General features: G+C 42.8%; 1 protein-coding gene across 1 annotated transcript in view; it reads left to right on the top strand.

Moving 5' to 3' along the window:
- Nucleotides 1-858: 858 nt before the first annotated feature.
- Atxn10 (ataxin 10) overlaps nucleotides 859-17,706 on the top strand; it is a 134,890-nt gene continuing 118,042 nt past the window's right edge. The window contains exon 1 of the mRNA XM_038341729.2: nucleotides 859-1,203. Within this exon, the coding sequence (XP_038197657.1) occupies nucleotides 1,088-1,203 (116 nt within the window). The 5' untranslated portion in view covers nucleotides 859-1,087. The remainder of the gene's footprint in view (nucleotides 1,204-17,706) is intronic.

Here is a 17,706-nt window from a genome sequence, read left to right on the forward strand (position 1 = left end):
TCTGTGTCTGCTTTCCGGCTATGGATGCGATGTGACCAGCTGCCCCTAGCGTTTGTGTCCTGAGTCCCCACCATGTTGGCCTGTAACCTCAACTTGTGAGCCAGAATAAACCTACCCTTTTAAAAGCCGCTTTTGTCTGATGTTCTGTGGCTGCAACAAGAAACGAATATGCCTCTCATGAGACACTTTTTCCCAGACTCCTCTCCTGGGGGAAGAGCTTCCTTCCTGGCTCTTTCCCAAGGGGACAGTTCTGTTCAGCTTCCTCTTCCCCTGAGAGGAACCTCTGTCCAAGGTCGTCTTCCACAGGCTCTAGGTTTCCCAATGCGGGAACCTCCGTTGCAAGTCTCCCTCCAGGGAGCGCTTCAAGCTAGTATCTGTTCCTTTGGGGGTGGTGGGGTGGTGGTGGTGGTGGTCTTTATTCCAGGTTCTCTTGCAATGGGACTAGGTGGCCCAGCAACGTATCACCTGAGGGGGAAGCCTCTTTCCAGGTCCCCTCTCACGAACTACACCTCGGCCAGTATCCCCTCTCCGCCCTTCACAAGGGGCCCCCTTCTTAAGACCCCTCCAGAGACAGCACCCATTAACCTGGGGGCATCGCTTATGCCTGGTATCCCTTGCCCAGAGGAAACCTCTGCATCCAGGCCTCACCTACGGAGGCCCTTCCTCAGGGCGAACGTCTGTCCCTGACAAGACATCCAACCGCCCACCCCTCCCCGCCCCCTTCGGCTCAGTAGTCCGTCCTCTGGGGGGCGTGTTTACCCCAGCCGCCCCACTGAGAACTCGAAGACCACCCCCCCACTCCCTCCTTCCCCACGCAGAAGCAAGACTTCCGCTGGACCCCCTCCCCTCAGGCGGGACTTCCGCCCTCGCCCCCTCCCTCCCCTGCTGCGCCGCGTCGTCCTCTCCGCCCAAGGCGAGCCGGCTAGTCTCGCGCTCTCTGCCTTGCAGCGGCACGGGATCTGGGTGACGCGGGCTGCGGAAGCCAGTGCCGGGCGGATCGCGTCCCCGTCTCCTGTCCTGTCGTCTGTCTCCCCATCTCCCGCTCTTCTCTCCGCCTCGTCAGGTTCAGCTAAGAGCGAGTGGCAAGATGGCGGCGCCCAGGATGCCACCCTCCCGGCTGTCGGGCATCATGGTGCCAGCACCCATCCAGGACCTGGAGGCCCTGCGCGCCCTCACTGCGCTCTTCAAGGAGCAGCGTAACCGGTAACCGCGTAGGGGCTGCTGCCTAGGGGGAAGAGGATCCATGGAGGGGTGCTGGGCTGGGCAGCTGGCGAGGCGGGGCGGCGGGCGAGATGGGCTCGGCCCACGCGCGGGTTGCGGCACTGTGGCGCGCGCCTAGGCCTGCTCGGGACGACGGTTTGCCCAGGCTCGGAGGGGCAGGCGGTGGCAACGCTGGTCCCCAGGCTGGCTGTGAGGAAGCTGTTGGTTTGGCTCCTCAGGAGGGGCCCTGAGGGCGGGCGGTGGCCCGGGGAGGCGTGTTTTGGCTTCTGCCACTGGCTTAAAGGGAGGTGCCCAGGAGCCTGCAGATCCGGACTGGCTTCTTGACATCTCTACATTGCCTTCGACCTTTCTAAAATGGGAAATCGGGTGCATGTTTTCAGTGCTGCGATGAAATAAGACGTGGGAACAGAAGTACGCGAGGCTGTCAGGTCCTGTTGGGTTTTGTAGGATTGTTTGTGCTGCGGTTTCCCTTTCTGTTTAATGGCGACGAAGTTGGAGATGCCTCCTTAGTGGAAACGTAGTGAGGATTTAATGAGAGTATGCCTGTTACATCCTCACGACACTAACGCACTAAACAAGCGTTAGTATTTTCTCTTTATAGTAATGGTCTCCCCTGAACCAAGCATTGTGCGTAGTTATTAGACTGAGAGGTCACCGAACCCTTGCTTTCTCGTGGAGGGAGATATTATGCAATCCCAGTGTGTGGACAGAGAGCATAGTGGAAAAGAGCGCATAGGCTTGGGTAGGTTCAGTGCTTTCTAGAACTTTTCTTTTTTTTAATAACAGAGAATCGCTCTAATCCCAGCACTCGGGAGGCAGCAGAGGCATGCCAATCTCTGTGAGTTCGAGGCCAGCCTGGTCTCTAGCGTGAGTTCCAGGACAGCCAGGGCTACATAGGGAAACTCTGTGTTGAAAAACTAAATGAATACATAAATTCTGTGCTGAAAAACCAAACCAAACCAAACCAAGCAACCAACCAACAAGGTAGATAGATAACCGAATCGGGCACAGTGGCACCTGTCTTCCTTCAGTCCCAGCATTCAGGAGGCAGAGGCAGATGGATCTCTGAGTTCAAGACCAGACTGGTCTACGTTGAAACGGCTCTTTATCTCAGAACAAACAAACCAACCCAACTACAGCAACAACATCGAAAGATGCTGGTCTGAGTCCTTTCCCATCTGCCGTCATAGTAGAAGGATGTGCATCTAAAAAGGGTGTTGAAGGCCGCCAGTACTGGTGCTTGGGCTTGTGGGTAGGATGCTGATCAGTGTTGATACTTCTGGGAAATAATGTTGGCTGATCTGATGCTTTGGCCTGTCTATACCATCCAGGACCTCTGCCTTAATTATTAACGATATATTGAGCACTATGAAACAGTCTTTGCAGGGGGCTGAGGTTACAAAAAACAAATGTGATGTAACTCCTTTCATCAAGCATATTAGGGGATTGCTGTGTATGCGTACTGTAGTACAGATCTACACGGTAAAGATGCTGCCTCCCAGAGCCAGCAAAGACGGATAACTGGAGAGGGCCTGGGAAGATGGTTCAGTGGTTAAGAGCAGTTAGTACTTTCCCAGAGGACCAGAATTTGATTCCTAGAACCTATACGGTGGCTCACAGCCATCTCCAACTCCAGGGAGGGGATTTGATGTTCCTTTCTGGCCTCTACGGTTATCAGGCATGCACACTGTATGCATGGACATCCACCCACATATGTAAAATTACTAGGGATTTGAGGGCCAGCTAGAAAAGACAGTTCCTGAGAAAGGATCATATATGGATTTTGTAGAGTTGCAGAGAAATGACTCAGATGATATGTCTGGGCCAGAGGAGACAGCCAAACTTTGGTTTCCTTTATGTAACTTGTTGAGAAGATAGCTCTCTTGACTTGGTCTGTTCTGAGAGGAATTATGGGAAACCACTGATGGGTTCGTTAACAGGAGTGGTTTGATAAAATCTGTGTGTGAGGAAAGTCTTTCTGATCGCCATTGGAAAGGGAACAGAGAAGCTAGAGCGATGAAACAGGAGGGATGTTTCAGCAGAAGTCCCCGTGAAAAAGTACCCAGAGTAAGGGCATTGTGGGGAAGGGTAGGGCAGTGATGGGGAACTCGTAAGATTGCATGGGAAGGACTCAGGGACCACTGGCTTGTTGCGGGGGAAGAGGAGAGTGATTCTGGGGTTTGGTTGCAGTTCTTGTGGAGCAGTGACCCTGTTTCTAGTAGTTTGGAGATCAGAAAGGATAGACTGCTGGGTAGGTGCTCGGGTGGAAGATAGAGTTGTACGGTGGTGCAGAGTTCTTGAATCTGGTTCTGCTTTGTCACCTAATTGTTTTTTAAGATTTAATTATTTAAGTATTTGGGTATTTTGTCTACATGTATGTCTGTACACTAGAGGAGGGCTTCATATCTCATTATAGATAGTTGTGAGTGGAAGAATAGCCAGTGCTCTTAACTGCTGCACCATCTCTGCAGCCCCTCATTAGAGAGAAAGAGGGGGGAGAGACAGAGAGAAAGAGAGAGTCTTTTTTTCTGTCTCTCTGTCTGTATGTGCGTGTGCACAGGTGCCTGGGGGTCTCCTGAAGTGGAGTTACTCAGGGAGTGTGAGCCATCTGATGTTGGTGCTAGGAACTGAACTCTGGACCCCTCTAAGAGCAGCAGGTGCTCTTAACAATGTTTTTGTGTGTCTGGATGAATCTAGTGTTTTTAGCCCAGACTTCAGGTGTTCCAGGAGGATCTTTCCAGTTCTTAAAACATTTTTTCCCTCTTTAGATATCTGCTTAAAGATTTGCTTTTAACTTGCTAATTAGTTTGCTAATTTTCTTTTCTTCATCAAACCTGCCATCATTGTGTTTTGTATTGCAATTTTGAATTAATATATTCGTTTTTATATTTCTGTACTTTTTTGAAATTGATGTTCTCATTTAATTCTTAGACATGTTGACTATAAAGACTGGATATGATAGCTTTTTATTGTTTTTATCTTTTGTTTGTGTGTTTGATCACTTGGTTCTTTTTATTGAACGCTGACTATTTTGTGTGGAAAAAAATAAAAGCCTATTCTGGCTCTAGTTTCTTTATAAAATATTTATAAATGTAAAACCAAAATCAACTTAAAGCACATTGTTTGCAAGGAGAGGAACAACTATTTGTCTATTGACCTACAGCTCAGACCAGTCCAGAAAGCTATTTCAACATGGAATATAGATCTCAATATCTGAGTATCTAGAAGAGATTAGTTTCCTTGTGACCTAGGCAAACTTAAAAAAAAGGTCAGCCTCTTTTAGTAGTACAAAATAACGGGGTTTATTATGTTTTCATACGTATTATGATTGTCCTTTGTTATTCACACCCATTGTCACCCATAGCTGCCCCACCTCCCTCACTAAGCATCATTTCTTATCTAAAATATAATAACATCCTATTTAAGTGAAATACTTTATCCATTTAGACTTAAAATTAAACACTAGATCAAAAGACAAAATGATAGCCGGGCAGCAGTGGCACACACCTTTAATCCTAGCACTTGGGAGGCAGAGGCAAGTGAATCTCTGTGAGTTCAAGGCCAGCCTGGTCTACAAAGTGAGTTCCAGGACAGCTAACACTACACAGAGAAACCCTGTAAGAAAACAAAATGACAAGGCATATACCAAAGTCTTTGTAATACATACATATATACATACATACATACACACACCTAATACTAACAAAAGATGGTTTCAGAATGTATAAAGTATTTCTATAATTCACTAGAAAGATGGTCCATTTCAAAAATTGGGCAAAACCTCTTGTGCTTTAATATAGATGTCCAATACCAGTCAACCTTATTCAGTACTTAGTGGCAGCTAGTGAAAAGCAGTGAATGTCACAGTGAGATGCCATTTTACACCCTTTCAGTTGGCTGTTGTCCAAAAAGATGGGAAAGAACAAGCATTGGTGAAGATGTGTGGAAATTGATGCCCCCATTCTTTGGTGGATTTGAGTGTTGAACCTTGGTCCTTGCACTTTTGAGTTAATTATTCTGCTGCTGAATTACATTGCCAGCCTGAAATCAAATCTTTATACATTGTTGGTGAGAATGTAGAATGTTGTAGCCAACATAAAACCAATTTGATGGTGCCTCAAAAAGCTAAGCGTAGATTATCAAGAAATTAAAGGAACTGCAAAAAGATAAATATTATATATGATTCCATTTATGGACCATAGGGCAGGTTCATAGGAAAGTGAATTTAGAGGCTATCAGGTTTTGGGCAGCAAGAAATAGAAAGTTACTACTTAATGATTAAGAATTTCAAGTTTGGATATTTAAGTTTTAGAAATAGGTAATAGAGGGGCGGTGGTGGCGCACGCCTTTAATCCCAGCACTCGGGAGGCAGAGGCAGGCGGATCTCTGTGAGTTCGAGGCCAGCCTGGTCTACAAGAGCTAGTTCCAGGACAGGCTCTAAAAAAGCTGCAGAGAAACCCTGTCTCGAAAAACCAAAAAAAAAAAAAATATTTGCCAGGCGGTGGTGGCGCACACCTTTAATCCCAGCACTCGGGAGGCAGAGGCAGGCGGATCTCTGTGAGTTCGAGGCCAGCCTGGTCTACAAGAGCTAGTTCCAGGACAGGCTCTAAAAAAGCTGCAGAGAAACCCTGTCTCGAAAAACCAAAAAAAGAAAAAAGAAAAAAAAAAGAAATAGGTAATAGCTGAGCAGTGGTGGCGCACGCCTTTAATCCCAGCACTCAGGAGGCAGAGGCAGGCGGATCTCTGTGAGTTCAAAGCCAGCCTGGTCTGCAAGAGCTAGTTCTAGGACAGGCTACAAAGCTACAGAGAAACCCTGTCTCACATACTGAGAGAGAGAGAGAGAGAGAGAGAGAGAGAGAGAGACAGAGAGAGAGAGAGAGAGACAGAGAGACAGAGATAGTAGTGATGGCTGTTGAGTTGTGAATGAAATATTGTAGACTTAAAAGTAACCAACATGGCAAATTTCATCTTAAGTTATTTTACCACAATTTAAGAAATTAGCATTGCAATTATATATATTACCTGTATGTGGTTGGATACTTCAGTGGGTGAATTATATGCTGTGTGATCTGTATCTTAAAATAGCTCTTGTAAATAGATAAGACCATAATAAAAACCCATAGATACAGATGTAGTGATGTGTTTCTGTAATCTTGGAAGAGATTGCCATTATGAAGCCACCCTGGGCAACAAGTGAGTTCTAGACCAGCCTGGGATGTAGAACAAGACAGTGGCAGGAGAGATGGCTCAGTGGTTAAGAGCACTTGCTGTTATTCCAGAGGACCAGGGTTCAGTTTCCAGCACTCAAGGGGCTGTTCACAACTGTCTATAACTCCAGTTCCAATGGATCCAAGGCTTTCTTCTGGCCTCCTTGGGCCAGGCATGGGTGTATACACAAACTTGCAGGCAAAATATTCATCCACATAAAAAATTAGACAAAAAACCAACCAACTGTAACCTCTTCGAAGAGTACAGGCTGTGCTGATTAATGTGGCTAAATTTAAAATGACAGCATCAACATTTTGTGAGTTGTGGAACAACAGGAACTACTATGTTGTTGGGGTTACAAAAAATGTAACTTCTTTGGGAAGCATACTTTTGCAATGTAAAGAAATGAACTCCTGACAGAACAACATGGAAGGATTCCAGAACCACTGAAGAGAGCTGGTTACAAAGCATATACTGTTACCAGCTGATACACTAGTCCATGTTACTTAGTGATAATGCACATCTGAACAGTGGCTGTCAAAGGAGGTTGAGATTAATAGGGAAAGAGTTAGGGAATATGCCATATGGGTTATTTGCAGTTTTCTGTCTATACTTACCCTGTTTTATCAGTAGTCCGCCCCCCCCCCCAAGACTCATTTAAGCGTGGCTGAAGGACTTTGAGCAAGTATCACTGGCCTTTTCTACGCACAACTGGTGGGGAAAACATGTAAACAGTAAACTGGGTGGGGAGGTGGCTCAGTGGGTAAAAGCAGTTGCCATGCTAGTCTGATGACATGATCCTCAGAATCCAGGTCAAAGCTGGATGTGTGTCCATAATTGTAGTATTCCAGGACACTTATGGCAGGATGGGAAAGCAGAGACAGGAGAATCAATAAAAACCTTGTGGCCCAATTAGCAACACCACAGAAACAAGAGATTTTATGACTCAAAATTGAGGTGGAAAGGGAACTGCTCCTAAAAGTCATCATTTGACCTTATCTTAGTTTTCTGTTGTTTGATAAACACTGTGGCTGAAAGCAACTTGGGAAGGAAAGGGTTTCAATCACAGTCTGCCATGAAGGGAAGTCAGGGCAGAAACTCAAGGCAGAAGTTGAACCAGAGGCCATGGAGGAGTGCTTCTTACTGGCTTGCTCCTCGTGGCTTGCTTAGCCTGTGTCTTACACCATTCAGGACCACCCACCTGTGGGTTGCAGTCTCTGTGGGATAGGCCACCCACATTAATCATCAGTCAACAAAATGTACCACAAGCTTGCCCACAGGCCAGTCTGGTGGGCATTTTCTCAACTGAGGTTCTACCTCTTCCAAAATGACTAGCCTGTGTCAAGTTGACATAAAAGAGTAGCCAGCATCTCCACATGTGCGCCATGGCACATAAATACCTGCTTGCTCACCCACCCACATACTCATTAGTTTTAGTTTTAGGGTTCTCTCTCTCTCTCTCTCTCTCTCTCTCTCTCTCTCTCTCTCTCTCTCTCTCTCTCTCTCTCCCCTCTCTCTCCTTTCTCTCTCCTCTCTCTCCTCTCTCGACAGGGTTTCTCAGTAACCATGAACTGGCCAGACCTGGAACTTGCTTTGTAGATCAGGCTGGCCTTGAACTCACAGAGATTCATCTGCTCCTGCCTCCCAAGTGCTGGGATTGAAGGCAGGTGCCACTACCACCTAGCTACTCATTAGTTTGTACACACATTAAAAATATTAAAAATTAAATAGTAAAATTTGCTGTAAGAAAAGTAGAAGGGTTGGGTATTGTTTGTTAACACTGCTACCAATCTGGTGCTTGGGGGTTTTGCTTCATGAACGTACTATCTGTGCCAGACAATGCTTGCTTTATGTTTCCAGAGCCTGAGCTGAGCCGACTGACAAGTGAATGATTGAAAATCTAAGGGAAAAAAATAAGCCAGCTAATGTAAGAATGCCTTGTGGGGCTGACAACTGCTGTGGACAGCTGAGGCTCATTCCCCAGGAGCACATGTACTGTACTGTAGCTTCAGCTTATCCCGAAGATGCATGGCTTAAGTAGTTGATTAGCTTGTTGTTCTTTGGTTGAAAATTGATCCTGATGTCATTGGCTGGTTGGGCCCAGGTGTGGCCTGAGTCCTAGCATGTGTTACAATCTGCTCTTCTGCTTAGGTTTTCTCTGGTCTGAATCTCCCCACCCTGTCAGTCTTCAAGGTAGCAACCTGTGGAATCTAAGACTTTTAGGAGGAAAACTGTTGTAGCAGGCTATAGTCCAGCTGCAGAGGCTTTCACAGGGTAAGGTTCATCTGTCTCTACCCACCATACCGGATATTCCCCAGGTTCAACCTGAAGTGTGGATGAGCCCTGTTGCTAAGGGGTCTGAGCCCTTGGCTACCTTCCCCTTGTTATTCTCGGGGCGTGACAGTTGCTTTTTTATGGAATCAGTAGTCACGGAAGTACTAAGATGTCTCAGTGAGCCTCAGAGTTCTAGATCCTTCCTTCATCTTGTTGAAGAAGCTATGACTTCAGGGTGTGCAGAGCTGATGCTCTCTGTGTTGTAGTAACTTCAGTCTTTGCCCTTTAGCCCCCTGCATTTTTGTTGATTGTGTGTGTGTGTGTGTGTGTGTGTGTGTGTGTGTGTGTGTGTGAACCGTATGGCCTGTATTTTCTCCTCCTACTATGCAAGTCCCAGGAGTCGAGCTAAGATGGTCAGGGTTGGCTGTAAGCGCTACCACCCTCTGAGCCATTTTGTCAGACTGATGTGTTCTTTTGGGCCTAGGACTTAGTTCAGTACAGCCTAGGGTTAAGTGTAAGGACACAATCTGTCAGTGGGTCACTGGGAGTAGTGAGGGCAGCAACCAGTTTTTCTTGTTGCTACTTTTCTCTGTGAACCTTTACCTTGAGTAACAACTTTTTTCCATGTCTCCTTCTTTCTATGCTCACTACATCCTCTGTGAAGGTTTTACATTTTTTTAAACTTGATCCCAGTGATCTTGACTTAAAACCTGGTATTTTGTTGATGATTTAGATAGAAATAGTATTAGAGATCTATGTGTCTAGTTCCTGGACAGCCAGCATCTTTGACAAGTCCCTTTCTGTGAAGCGCTCTGTGCTTCCTACTAGACACGGCTTTCCATGTAGCCTGCATGTGGGCTACAGTGTTTGCAGAGCTTTTTACCCTTCACATGCAGAGGAGTCCCTACCTGGCTCTGAACCACACGCACCACAAAGTGCAGGGAACATTTAGCCCCTGTCATCCAGTCAGGATTGGTCACAGGATTCTGTTTTGTGGATTTGTTTCAGACTTGACTGTAATGGAGTGTTCCCGTTGAGTTGCTGTGTGTGAAGGTATATATCTTATTTATAGTTAGGCTCTACATTTTTAATTTTTATAACTGAGCATACTGAATTGCTTAGAAAGAAGGAGGTGTTAAAGTGTGTATTTTTCTCACTATCTCTTCATTTCAAAATGGAATGCCCTTTTTTCTCTTTACATTTTTGTTAAAGGGGGCATGTTTGAGTTCTTTCTTTCTACCTTGGAGGCTATGGGAATTGAAATCAGATTTTCAGGTTTGCTACTTTATTTACCAGGCCACCTTGCTAGCTCATTATAATAGAATATTCTTTCTCTACCAGTCTTTCCCTACTGGATAGCACTCTTTTCGAGGGCAGGAACCATTATATTTGGAGCATCTCCTGGCAGGGTGCCTAGATTGTTTTGATACTCAGTGAACATTGAATTGAATAGAACATTGACGATAAACCAGTTGACGCCATTGAGAAAAAAAATCACTTGTGCTTAACAGTACTAGTCAATAACAAGATTTTTAACCCTAAAAAGCTGTTCAGGATGCTGTGTTATTTATTCATGTGTTTAACTATCTATATTGTTGCTTTTCTCATTGCTGTGGCCAAATGCCTGACAAAAAGCAACCTATTTTTTGACTCACTGACTATAGTTTGTCATTGCATGAAGGCATAGTGGTAAGACCTGTTGTCTTAGAGTTTCTATTGCTGTGGAGAGACACCATGACCACTGCAACTCCTAAAAAGGAAAACATTTAACAGAGTGGCTTGTAGTTCAGGGGTTCAGTCCATTATCATCATGATGGGAAGACATGATGCTGGAGAAGGAACAGAGAATTCTACATCTTGATTTGAAGGCAACAGGAAGTGGACTGACACTGAGCATAGCTTGAGCATAGGAAACCTCAAAGCTCACCCCCACAGTGACACACTTCCTCCAACAAGGCCACACCTACTCCAACAAAGCCACACCTCCTAATAGTACTACTCCCTATGAGTTTGTGGGGGCCAGTTGCATTCAAACAACCACACCTGTGAAGCACTGCTCACACTGTAGTGAGGAATTGGGGTAAGGGGTGGGGGTAATGCTGGTGTTTTCTGGACTTCTTTTTTTTTCTCTTCTGCTATTTGAGCATCATGTCTTCCTCAGTAAACTCTCCAGAGATACTTTCATAGACATGCCTAGAAGTGTGTCTCCTAGAATGATTCTAGATCCATTAAATTTGACAATGAAGATTAAGGAAATTTGACAAGTTTTGTGGGGCAACTATATACAGTAAAATGAACTATATTTGGCTTGCTTCCAATACTAACAGAAATAGCACAAGTGTTGTGATATTACATTTATAAATGCCATAAACCTTCTTTATTTCTGTGTCCATATACACTTGTAATTTTCTTTGTTTTTTTGTTTTGTTTTGTTTTGTTTTTTTGAGACAGGGATTCTCTGTGTAGTTTTGGAGCCTGTCCTGGAACTCGGTCTGTAGACCAGGCTGGCCTCGAACTCAGAGAGATCTGCCTGCCTTTGCCTCTGCCTCCCAAGTGCTGGGATTAAAGGCGTGCACCACAATTGCCTGGCTTTCCTTCATAATTTATCATTTCAATTTTCATTTTGTTAATGATTTGAGTATGAAATGACTGTCACTAGTCATGTGTTAAGGACTTAATTGCTAGCTGATGGGTTTGGGGGAATTGATTGGATCCTTATTGCTTTGATCAGTGGATTATTCACTTGATGAATTTATCATATGATTGTATTGTTGAGAGGTAGTAAAAGGTAGGAGGTGGGGCCTAGTTGGGAGAAGTAGGTCACTGGCATATGACCCTAGAGCAGTGTTCCTCAACTTTCCTAATGCTGTAACCCTTTAATATAGTGGTGCCTCATGTTATGGTTATGGTTAAAATTAAAAAAAAAATTTTGTTACTACATTATAATTGTAAATTTGCTACTCTTGCTGGACAGTAGTGGCGCACGCCTTTAATCCCAGCACTTGGGAGGCAGAGGCAGGCAGATCTCTGTAAGTTCGAGGCCAGTCTGGTCTGCAAGAGCTAGTTCCATGGACAGGCTTCAAAGCTACAGAGAAACCCTGTCTTGAAAAACAAAAACAAGACAACAAAAAAAATTTGCTACTCTTATGAATTGTTTTTTTTTGTTTGTTTGTTTTGTTTCTGTTTTTCGAGACAGGGTTTCTCTTTGTAGCTTTGGAAGCTGTCCTGGAAGACAGGGTTTCTCTTTGTAGCTTTGGAGTCTGTCCTGGAACTTGCTCTGTAGACCAGGCTGGCCTCAAACGCACAGAAATTTGCCTGCCTCTGCCTTCTGAGTGCTGGGATTAAAAGTGTGCACCACCACCGCCTGGCTACTCTTATGAATTGTAAATATTTTTGGAGGTAGAGGTTTGCCAAAGGGGTCGTGCCCCACAGATTGAGAACTGCTGCTATGTTATGCTTTGGTTCTCGCATGTGTTTCCTTTTCTTTGCTTCCAGTCTGCCATGAGATTCTTTTCTGCTGCATGCTTCTGCCAACAGGATGTTCCCCTTAAGCTTACAGGGCCAGGTGACTATGGGCTGAGTATACATATGCTCTGAAGTTGTGAGCCAAACTAAATCCTACCTCTTATAGGTTGTTTTTGTTAGGTATTTAGTTATAGTGGCACAGATATAATGATAATATTAGAAGTCTTTTCAATCTCTAGGCCTGTGTCCTGTAATATTGCCTCTTTTCAAGACCATCACAGAGTATTAAAAGCACTTAATTACCTGCTGTTCCCTCAGAGACAGGTTTCCTATTTAACTCTGTATTCCTAATTCTTACATTCATATCTAGCACATAATGGGCATTTGATAGTATTTTTATGATTTTCTTGAACCATTATATGTAAAATAAAAACACATAAGAGACTAGTTAGGAATATATAGGAAACATCAGTTATGACAGATTTCTGATTTCAAGAGATAAAGAATGACTTGTGATTCTGAGTTGCTTGCATAAATATATTGACTAACTTTCATGAAGAAAGCAAATAATTAAGTCTTTCAGAGGGTAGCATACCACAGAAGTAAAATAGAAATCTGTCTGTGTACACTCATACACTTGGATTTTCCCTAAACATTACTGAGCCTGTGGCCAGCAAGTCTTTGAGTGATCTAGAAGAACAAAAACAACACCTCCCCCCAACAAAAACGCAGACAAGTCATCAGCTTAGATGCCATATGGCTTTTTGACTCAGCCATGATTCAGTTCAATTGTTTGAGAGAACATCAAGTTCCTCCATAAAAAGAATTATGTGATGGCAGTCTCTTTTATTTTTACCTATGCCATGAGCTGGAATACACATGGAACTATTTGGTAAGGTGTCTGACTCAGCTTCAAAGTACAGATGTGCTCAACGTGAGGCCACCTCTCATATGCAGTTTTCTTAAGTGGATGAAGTCAGGAAAGAATTTGAGTCAGCAAATCAAAACAAATAAGGGTATGATTGTGACTTTCAGAACCCCGAGAAGGGCATTTTAGTTCTTTCATCCTTCCGGTCTTTTGTAGTGGTCACTGACTCAAGGGCTTGGTCAGGGATCTGCGAATGTGGGTACTGCAAAGCAAAGGAACCCTGGAATTGTTACTCAGTTGAGCCAGGTTCTAAGTTAGGCCATAAGACTAAATAAGCTGTAATTAATCTGTGAGCGGTATTTCTCTATTGTTGCCACCGAGAAGTTAATGTGTACAACACCTAGAATAATGACTGCTTATACGAACAATTTAAATGTTAGCTACTGTCTTTGTTCTGGTCACCATTATCATGATCATGATCACCATGGAGAATATAAATTATATCAAAAGACATTAAAGAAGACTTACATGATACCTTACATGATTGATATATAAATATCAATATATTATTAAAACAGCAACAACAAAGACATATTTTTCCCAGGTTGACCTGTGAACTTAGTGCCATTCAAAAATAACATTTCAGTAAACATTTTGTTAGAAGTGCTACTCGGCTTCTGAGGACAAGCCTTTCCCAGAGGCTTTCAACAGTGGGAGGTGTTTTCTGTCTTCTGCATTTTGTAGCTCAAGAAGGGCTAGGCACTCCCCTTGATTGTCGCCCGTGGTGTCAGACTGCTCTCCACCATTCTTGTTCTTATCAGACTCTCCATCTGACTTTTTTTTGTGTGTGTATACACACATATATGTGTATGTATGTATATATCATATGGTGTCTGTGTATGTACTTGTAGGTGTTGTGTCCATGGAGGCCAGAAGATGAGCTAGGGTTACATGCAGTTGTGAGCTGCCTATAGTGCTCCCATCCTCTGTTAGACTAGCCAACACTGGTAACCACTGAGCTGTTTCTTCAGTCCTTTTGTTTGTTTTTGTGACATGATCTTGGTTGTGTAGTCCTTGCTGTCCTTTAGCTCAGCCCTTCTGCCTTAGCTCCTAAATGCTGGGATTACAGACTTGGCGCCACCTTGCCTGGGTCCCTTCAACTTTTTGTCCATGCTATGACAGTATGCTTGTTGAATCAGTCTTGCAATCTAAATATCTGTGGTGCACCCCATTCTATTCTTGAAAAGTATAGTTTTAGCATACAGTTAACTGTATATTGCTTTAATTGTCTTAAATCTTGGTCATTTCAGTGTTTGCATGGGCAATCCTTTCATTGCTCAACCGCATTCCCTTGACTGTCAGTGAACTCAACTCCCAAGTCTTCTCTCTTTCACATTGCCACGTGTTACACCTTATCTGGACCTTATTTTTAATCCAGCTCCTTTCTTCGTGATCAGTTTCAGTAGCCCCACTTCTGGCTGCTTGTCTTTTCTCTAGGACCCCTACTCTAACCTGCCTATTGATTTTGTTTCCTATCTATCCCTCACTCTTTGTGCTTCATTCCCTTCCTAATTTCACATTTCTCTTTTTAGTTCTGTTTGGGTTCATTGATCTAAGCATTTCCTTACATCCATGGAATTAAATTCCACTTGTTTGTGTTGTCACCCAAATAACTGAATGAGGCTAGAGAAAAAAAACAGTCATTCTTAGCTTACTAGTTTTTTTAAATTGATGATTGCCATGTAACAATGCTGATTGGCCTTCAATTTTTGATAAGTCATAATTGTATGCATTTTGGGGGTACACTGTGATGTGTTGGTATCCATGTAATGTGAAATGATTAAAGCTTATTAGCATAAACATTAACTCTCAGATCTATCCTCTTTTTTTCTTGTTGGTTTTTTGAGACAGGGTTTCTGTCTGCAGCTTTGGAGCCTTTCTGGAACTTACTCTATAGAGCAAGCTGGCCTTGAATTTACAGAGATCCACCTGCCTCTGTCTCCCGAGTGCTGGGATTAAGGGTGTGCACCACAACTGACCAACCCTTCCTTAAAAGAAACAACAAAAACCTATTCTTTAAGTATAGCAATATAACTTGCATATTAAATAATTATAATAGAGTGATTTGATATAGTTTTAAACAAGAAAGAAAGAAAAAAATTCAGGTTACAAACTCCTACCCCTTATAATAATTTTTTTTAAATTACTTTTTCTGAATGGGTCAATTCAATAAATGTATTCAGTGACTAAGTGTGTCTTGTTCCTGCTGCACTACTGGTCAGTGGAATTCTAAAGAAAACGTAGCTTTCACAGTCACTGCTTCAAAGGACTAACACATGTCTTCTTTTGATCAGCCAGACCAAATCAATAGGTAAAGTTTATGGTTTTATGTAACAACCAGCAATTAGAAAAAAATCTATGAGCTTTTAATATTTTTCTTAGCAACAGTGGTTAAAATACTCTAAATACATAAGCCAGTTATTTTTAATGCAGTGGTATTAGAATAATTCTTAAACAAGTGCGATAGTCTTAGTTGCAGTTACAATGTCTAGCAGTTAGTTTCCTTTTCAGTAGGAGGTCCACTGATAAATTAACTGTAAAATGTGTGTACATATGGTATATTAGGCTTGTCTAACCTGTGACATATAATCACAGGTAGTTTTCTTTAATTTTACTCAAACAGGACTTGCCAAGACCAACAAATGTGTTGAAACTTGAAGGAAATGAAATTCTACCTTTTGTGTAACTCAAAGGAATTTTTTTGTCCTCTAATACAACATTTCATTTATACATTGTCTTCAGGGTATGCATTCCTATCTAATAGGAACGTCTAACGGCTGAAGTTTAATTGTCTCCATAAGTACTCTGCCTTCTGCGAATGAAGTAGCTAAGCTTCTTAAAGCCTTTGTGAATATTTTTGTTAGTTTGGTTAAAGTAGAACTGACAGCGATTATTATTAATAATGTTTGTAATATGGGGACGACTGACTGATCTTTACCAGCTATTTCATTGTCATTAATCATTACATATTTAGATGTATTACATTGTCCTGACTGTGAACACAGACTGTGCAGAACTATAATGCCAAGTAGTTTTCTTTCAAGGCTGTGGAGAAGGGAGAATAGTGGGGAGAGGTGAATGCTTTTACTGTTGTTGAGAAGAACATCTTTGTCCTCATCTAATAGATAGTATTCATGTTTGTATTATTTCAGGTAGGATTAATTGAATCCATAGCTATTTGCCATAAGACCCTGCCGGAATTTTTTGTCTCAGCTTTTGTAGAGGGAAACAAACATTTAATACATATTCTTTACCTTTGGGAAGTTTAAAATAAAGTCGGTTTGAGCTATAGACTCCCCTTACAAATTAATCTGTTGTAGTAACTAATGGGGAAGGAGAAATGAAATATGCTAAATAGGAATCACAAGACATCTGTCTACATTAGAGCCACGTCTTACAAGGTGACTGCTTTTCTAGTTTCTGTATCTAAAATAGTGGGAAGAAAAAGAATTAAGTTAATGTTTCTTAAGTACTGCCTCCATGTGTACCGACTTCCCTAGATAACACGGTGCATGCCTGGACCACTTTCCTCGTGCCAGATGTTCTTGTTGTTTAAGGTAGAAATTTGAAAATCTGTTAGTGGTGCAGTGGACTAGGGATACAAGAGCCAGCTTGTCTCTAGTTTCAGGAGTACAGATTTAGGGCGTACAGATTGGAGTAGTGGATAGTTTCACCAGGGATATGGTCTTCAAGAGATTTCTGAAAAAGAATATGTTTAGACTGGAGGGTGTAGCTCAGTGGTTTAATAGTTTCCTTAGAATGAGAACCACAGACCAAGTTCTTGAGGGCAAAGAACTGGGTGGAGACAGTGTGACAAGTGTATGTTTGTGGAAGGGCACAGAACGTTGGGAGTGTGTATGTTTGTGGAAGGGCACAGAACGTTGGGAGTGTGTATGTTTGTGGAAGGTCACAGAATGTTGGGAGTGTGTATGTTGGTGGAAGGGCACAGAACCTTGGGAGTGCATTGTGCTTTCAGGAACCCATGGGTCTAGAACCTGGGGACAGCAAATAACAATGATCACTTTCCCAAATTATTTTTCTTTGTTCTACAAACACAAGTTATTTTGTATCTGACATTTGTGCCATATGAGCTTACTGTGTAGGACCTATTTATGGTCATTTGGGTTTCGGGAATCTTTTGAAGGGTCTTCAGTTCCATTTTATTTGTTGCTATTAAAGTATAATAAGGACCCAGTGCATCCATGACAAATGGATTTGTAAAACTGGGAATTATATTTGTAGGTTAGTTAATGAAGTTAACTGTTCTATACATTATAAAACACCATTATTCTTGAGAATAACAATCTTATTCAGTCTGTCACCCTAGTTTTGTTCCAAAACGTGTGCTGCTTCAGTTGTCAGTTTTTAGTAAAGCAGGTGGTAAGAGGTTGAGGGATGCCTGGTTTTCAAGGAAGACTGTTCCTTGTGGACAGTGGCATCTGTGAAGGACCAGCTGAAAGAATTAAGACTGGCTCCACCATCACAGGTGTGAATCACACCTCTTAGCCACCTGAGGAGAATAGAGAAATTACTGTAGATTATTCTAGTTGTAGAACTGTTTTCTTACTATTTTTGTACTACTAAAGTTTGAACCTAGAATTTGCATTACT

The sequence above is a fragment of the Arvicola amphibius genome, chromosome 9 (genome assembly GCF_903992535.2).
Source record: "Arvicola amphibius chromosome 9, mArvAmp1.2, whole genome shotgun sequence".
Lineage (NCBI taxonomy): Eukaryota > Metazoa > Chordata > Mammalia > Rodentia > Cricetidae > Arvicola > Arvicola amphibius.